This window comes from Diospyros lotus, chromosome 7 (genome assembly GCF_014633365.1).
Source record: "Diospyros lotus cultivar Yz01 chromosome 7, ASM1463336v1, whole genome shotgun sequence".
Classification (NCBI taxonomy): domain Eukaryota; kingdom Viridiplantae; phylum Streptophyta; class Magnoliopsida; order Ericales; family Ebenaceae; genus Diospyros; species Diospyros lotus.
Genome location: NC_068344.1, coordinates 24,844,971 through 24,851,950, shown reverse-complemented (window position 1 = coordinate 24,851,950; position 6,980 = coordinate 24,844,971). Strand labels below are relative to the sequence as shown.

The following is a 6,980-nucleotide window of genomic DNA, read 5'->3' as shown; positions in this document are numbered from 1 at the left end:
ATTACAATGTACTCTTAGAGTGGTGAAATTTTGTGTTCCAAATTAGTTTTTGGTGAAATCCAGGTTAGTATCAACAAATCTAAAGAATAGGATTGCTTAAAAAGATACACCAATTTGGTGGAGAATCAAATAAAAAAAAAGATCAAAACTTTAAGAACTGAATGTGAGTGCAAGTATCTCTCAAACCTCTTTAGAGAGTTTTGTGATGAAAAAAATGATACAGAGACAATTGATTCTCCTCATATACTCTGTAACAAATGGTATTGCAAAGAGAATGAATAGAACCCTTTTAGAAATGGTTAAGTTCATGATAGCACAAACAAATCTATCAGTTTCGTATTGGAGATATGCACTATTGACTGCTGCCTACATATTTAATCGAGTGTCCTCCAAATCAGTGAATGATACTCCCTATGAGTTATGGGCAGTAAGAAAGCCTAACCTAACAGATTTAAGACTCTGCAGGTCAGTAGCATCTGTTCACAACCCTTCTCACAATTTTTGAAAATTGGACCAAAGGGTAAAAAGTGTATCTTTGTGGGACACTCAAAACTCACAAAATGATATGTATTCATTGGAGAAAATGAATATGGGAGTATTACTGAAATTGAATCATAAAATGCTACATTTTTAGAAAATGATTTTCACAAAAATGGTGAGGTCGATAAGGATTCAAAACTATACAACGTAAGAGATCCTAAACCAAGTGTGCCTCTAATTGGATTTAATGAGAATTGCATAATGCAACATCAACTCTTGATCCAAGTGGGAGTAACACACATGAGACAATTCCTCAGAATGAATTAGTAAGAAGTCATCGTCAGAAAAGTATTCCTCATCGTCGTTTTGAGATTAAAAGGAAAGCTTTTATGGTAGCTCTTCACTTTCATGACTAGCCTAACAATTTTGAATAGGCTATGAAATCCCCAAATAAAGAAAAATGGATGAGTGTAATGGAAGATGAAATAGAGTTTATGAAATCATACCATGTCTCAGAGTTGATTGATCTTTCGCCTAATTGTAGAGTCATTGGCAATAAATGGGTCTTAAGGGTCAAACAAAAGGCGGAGTGGGACAATAGCTAGATTTAGAGCTTATCTTGTTACCAAAGACTATACGCCACAAGAATGTATAAACTATGAAGAAAAATTCTCTCCTATTGTAAATATGGCATTTATACGTTTGATTCGAGCCAACGTCGCACATATGGATCTTGAATTACATCAAATGGATGTAAAGACTACTTTCTTTATGGAGAATTAGAGGAGGAAATCCACATGGATCAACCTGAAAGGCCACAAAACAAAGGTTCGCAAATTAAAACAAATTTGTTTATGGCCTTAAGCATTCTTCTCGATAGTGGAATTTGTGTCCCTCAACTCTAACAGAGAAAGCTCAAAATAAAAACATGTCATACTAAAGTTCCATTGGAAGTTTGATGTATGCCATGATGTGCATTAGACTCGATATTTGTTATGCGGTCAGATTGGTAAGTAGATATCAATAAAATTCAAGACCTAAGCACTTGAATACAGTTAAGAGGATCCTTGCATACCTAAGAGGAACTATAGAATATTGACTTTGTTACCAACTTGGACATATGCATTTAATTGGCTACACAAATGCTGACTAGGGTAGAGACTTGAATGAACACAAATCAACTTCAGGATATGCGTTTTTGCTCAATCGAGGTGATATATCTTAGAGTAACAAGAAATAGACATGCACAACTTTGTCAACAATGGAAGGTGAATTACAAGAAACAATGTGATTAAGAAGATCTCTAATTGACTTTGGGGTCACTCCTGACATTGCAAGACCTATTACACTATACTGTGATAGCTAAGCTTCGATTGCATATTCCAAAGACCCAAAATATCACAGCAAGTCCAAACACAATGAAACATAGTATAACTTTGTGAGAGATATTAATATGCAAAAAAAAGTGGTGTTATAATATATCTTTACGCATAGGATGGTTGATGATCCTTTTACAAAGCCTATCACTAGAGATTCCTATAAAGATCATGCTAAATCTTTAGGTTTACATAAATTGTAATTCATTTCTTTATGGTATATATTTGACTTTTCATTTATTTAATAAATTGAAGTAATGTCTAACTTTTTTCCATTGTGTTTGAACTAAAAGAATCAAGAGCTAGGATAAGTATGTCAACCAGACAAAGATCGGTTCCGTCACACGAATGATATATCAATGCTTTTTAGAATTCTTGACTATATTATGAAGTAATGGGTCAGTAAATACTACTTTGGTATGTTTCCTATAATTGTGGACAGATTCAACTCATGGAACATTTCTAGGAGAGTGATTAATCCAAAATTGACTAATATGAGTACAAGTGGAAGACTTAAACGTTTTCATGAATATATATGTATTCTATAGCTTGACAATTGTAATATCTATGTGATATTTGAACAATTATTTATACATATATATGAAGTAATAATTTTTATAAAGGGAATGAGATAATGTTAAGTCGAGATACAGTGATATGTTTCATCAGATTGGAACTAAAGACTCGTTGTTGAATATTTTTCTCTTATTTTTTCTCAATTATATCTCGTAGATCACATGACCCATTTTATTGTATGAAACTCTACTCTGATAAGAGAAGTTATACTCATACTTTGGGTTTTGGTTGACTATCACGCTTGAGTAGAAAATGTAGATAAATATCATAATTAATATTCAAAAGCGATCAAAATGAGTCAATTTGATCAATATTAAAACAAAATGAGATGAGTCTCATCCTAAAATAAAATTATCTCTAGGTGAGATAATTTGATCCTTAAATGAAATAAGATAATTTTGAAATTCGAATTTCAATTGATCTTCATCTCCTAAACCTTATCAGATAAAGTTTTCTCCTCTATAAATAGAAGTCCTATCAAAGGTTTGGGACACATAGAAATTCATTGAGCATCATATATTGTGAGTGTTTTTATCAAAAAAACTAGATATTTGGATTGTAGCTAGAGTGCACATTTCATCGTGTAATTGTGCACCCGACATAACAGTCCAAGGAGGGTATGACAAATTTCAAAGATCAGAATTTCTTTTTTCCTAGTCAAAGTATTTATCTTTGAGATATTTACAATTCATGCATAAAATAACTAACATTTTGCAATATACGAACTAACATGAAATCATACAAATTTCACAATCCAGTTTATGTTTAATGTTTATGAAACATAGAAATTTTCGAATACAAAACAGACCCAACCTCATCAATGCCCTCGACCAAACAATTGTGACCATATCCGATGGACAAGGAGCCCCATTTTTCGCAAGAAAATGGGGTGATCATTTTTCTTGCGAAAAATGCTACCGTACGTTGAATAGATTAGATCCAAGAGGAGAGGGAACTGCAAGGATGTGAAAATATAGATTGGAACACTAGCTACTGCTGCTGCAGGAATTAGTATCTTTTCCTTGTGTTTGCCGACCACAAGACAGAGGACAGTAGTAAAGGCTATCATCATGGTTGTTATGGAGAGAAATAAGGTGACATGACCAATTATAAGCCTCTTGGGAAGAACATAAAGAAAATCGCTTTCCCCATATTGTGAAGTAAAGATGGACAAGAACATCAATAGAGAAGTGGCGGCTGTGAATAAAGATAATGCATTTGAAAAGGCAAAGACGATGAATGCACTTTCATTAGAGAAAATCGGGAGGCCAGTACTGCTGTGATTGCTGCCGAGAACGGTGATTGCAGCTGCAAACGCTATAGTGGCGATCAAGGATGCCACAATTGTGCATGAATTTGCTACACCTTTCATCCAATCCTCTCCTTCACGTACTAGGTTCTCATGTTGTGCAGTAAATCGCGCTGCAGGAGTTTCTCCATTTTTGTTTTCCTTCAGTCTAAATTTGGGTGGCAGAAATTTCTCGACTTCCTGAATGAGAAGCGTAATTAAAAATGTTATTTGTCTTCTTTTATCATCAATAAGCTCACATATCATCAATAAGCTCACATTTAAGATTGATCATCGTGCATGTAAGATTCTTGTATCATCAATATGTTAGTTACCTGAAACCATTGCATCTCACGTTGCATTTGAAGTACTGCACCAGGAATTAGTTTTAGTTTGCTTTGAGGCGCCAGTGTCCCCGCCAAGTGCAGTATACTGTTACCTCCCTTGTCCAAGCGGGTGGACATGAGATTTTTACATGAATCCATATGATATATGAAGTTGAAAACTTTTTCCTGACGATGTAAAATTGCCAATTCCAATACAGAATGATCTTCTTCATCACGAAACAAAATTGCATCCGGAAAACCATGCAATATTTGTTCCACCACCTCTTTCACTCCAAATTTTTCTGCGGAAAGCAATGGGCCTTTCACAATTGATTCATAAGCCTCGTAGTCACTTAGAGTACTAATTTGCTGGCACGCCAAATTCACAAGCTGAACTGCCTGACAATGCTTTGTTTTTTTCTCCCCAATGTGTTTAATGTGAGGCACTAGAGTTGCAAAATTATGTCAAGAATGCGGTAATTAAATTTCAGCCAAAATCAATTGTTACAACTAATTAAACTAGAAATCCATGTGTATGTTGAATTATTAACGTTACCTAAGAACGCCAAGACTTTGTAAAGCATGTCTTGTAATCTTTGCCTCACTGCAAGTTATCATCAGAGGAATTAAATCAATTAGGAAAATTACTTTATCCAAGCAGAATTTTCAACATGCCCTTAAATTTGTACTAGTGGTAGGCAGTAGTTAAATTTTTTGTACAATTAAACCTGGAATGTAGCAATTTCGCACTGGGTCCTCAATGTCAAATCTGAGACCTTCTATAGCATACTGGTCCAAGTTCATTGGAACACCTTGAATAAAAGCATATAATAATATAATTAAGCTCCTTGCGCAAACACAGAAATTAAGAAGAGAATTTATTGAAAAAGTGATATATCCTTACAAGAATAGATAGCATTTTCCCAAAAGGATAGATGACTCCCACTTTGGAACGCCGACACGTTCAAAACAGTTGCTGATAAAACACTACCAACATTGGGAAGTACTAATTTTGCGAGTTCGGGAAATCGATCAATCAATTTTAGGGCCTCCTCTACTTGATAAAACAAATTAACTTAAGCATTACAGGAGATGATATATATAGTTAAATAAATAAATCAGTTGTAAGAGTAACATTATATATTTATTTGTTTGACTATAGTACTGTTGTAGGTTCTCACCGTAGTATCCGGAACATATTACGTAACTAACAAGCTGAAGCCCATACATGTCTGCAAAGGGCTTAACACCACCATGCACGTCTTCAGTCTCCCGAAAGCATTTGAGAGTTTCTGACAACAAGTATTGGAAAGTATCCTTGTGATCAGAGTCGGCGGCCACGTGTACAGGTAGAGACTCAAACCTGTCGCAAATATACAACAACCGGCGATGTTTTTGCACCAAAATACGCGCAGCTTGCGTGTTACAAGCTCCGGCAGCGTAGATAAGTACAGTTTGGGAATTAATAGTTTTACATTCGAGATCCTTATTCGTCATTTTTTCTACGAAAAAATTAACGAAATGAATTGCCTTCTTTCCTGCTTGGACTGCTACGTGCAGGGCAGTCTCCAGTGTCGAGTTGATACTGGTAGTGAATACTTCTTGGTTTTTCTTAAAGAATTTATTGGCCGTGTGCCAATCGCCTTCCAGAGCAGCTCTGTACAATTTTATGTATTTCCAGTACTCATCTGCATTTTTATGTGTTCATGGATCAAATAATATTTTTAAATTTTTTTTATAGGAAATATGATTCCTTTTTCTCTCTTGGGGTAAACTGCATCGTCATTTTGTCTAGTGTCTATCCAAAGACTAAAGTAATAAAGTAAAATTATTAACTTGTGGGGATAATTAATTAATTAATTGTTAGGAATAAAGTAAAACAAAGAATTTAGATATAACAAATTTACCATGAGAAATAATTAACAGAACACCAAAGCTAATGGAGTTTAATTTGAATTAGGTATAGAAATCCTATCTATCTGTACGTCATTATGGATTAGGTCCAACACAATATTAGATTATGACAACAATTCTTTCTGAGATCATTTTGATAATGATACATTAATAATAAACACCAAATAAATTAGAGTTAATTGGGTATCTCAATTGATTAAAAACGAAATAACTTGTATGACTTTGTTCATTGAGAACTAGATATTCATCTCCTTTTCTCATCTTCATCATGGTGACATCAATCATATCTTGGGATTATTTCTGTAAAGTACAAAAAAGACTTAATTTATATATATGCTGACATCATAAAATTCTTCCATTATGAACTATAATAGAATAAAGATTGATCTATACTCGTCATTTGTCTTATATAAAGTAATATATTATATGCTAAATAATTAGATAATTGTTATCAAAAATTTATTTGTAATTGACAAAATTATATATATTTAGACTGACAATCTTACTCCTTAAAGACAATTAATAATAATATTCACAGTGAACATTGAAATCAAATTTCTAGTTGATGAAAATGTACCTTGAATGGGATTCCCTTCACTGTTTGATGAAAATGTACCTTGAATGGGATTCCCTTCACTGTATACGTAGTCTTCACTGTAGTCTCGGTCAGCTTGTACTAAACTAGTTGATGCCATGCTGTAGTCTCGGTCAGCTTGTACTAAACTAGTTGATGCCATGCTTTATTACTTTGCCACAACCTACGCTCCAATCAAAGCCACATCTTTTAATTATGCATCTTTTTCATTGGATAAGTTTTGTTAGATCTCTTATAATTTGAATTTGAGTCACATGCATGGCACCCCATATAATTTATTTTATTTTTGCAAGAAAAAAATGATTTTTATTTCTTAGGCGGCACAACTAATCTATTATTTTTTATCAATTTACCCAAATAGAAGTTAGGAGTTAATTTGATTTCCTCCGTCCCCTCAAGGCCACCCCTATTGTTAAAAATTCTCA

General features: G+C 33.8%; 1 protein-coding gene across 1 annotated transcript; it reads right to left on the bottom strand.

Annotated features, from left to right (window-relative positions):
* Window positions 1-3,249: 3,249 nt before the first annotated feature.
* On the bottom strand, window positions 3,250-6,697 carry LOC127805625 (uncharacterized). The gene is made up of 5 exons (XM_052342375.1): window positions 6,538-6,697; window positions 4,775-4,858; window positions 4,603-4,650; window positions 4,056-4,492; window positions 3,250-3,921 (listed from the first exon to the last, which is right to left on the bottom strand). The coding sequence occupies exons 1-5, from the start codon at window positions 6,695-6,697 to the stop codon at window positions 3,250-3,252; spliced, it is 1,401 nt and encodes a 466-aa protein (XP_052198335.1).
* Between the last annotated feature and the right edge of the window lie 283 nt (window positions 6,698-6,980).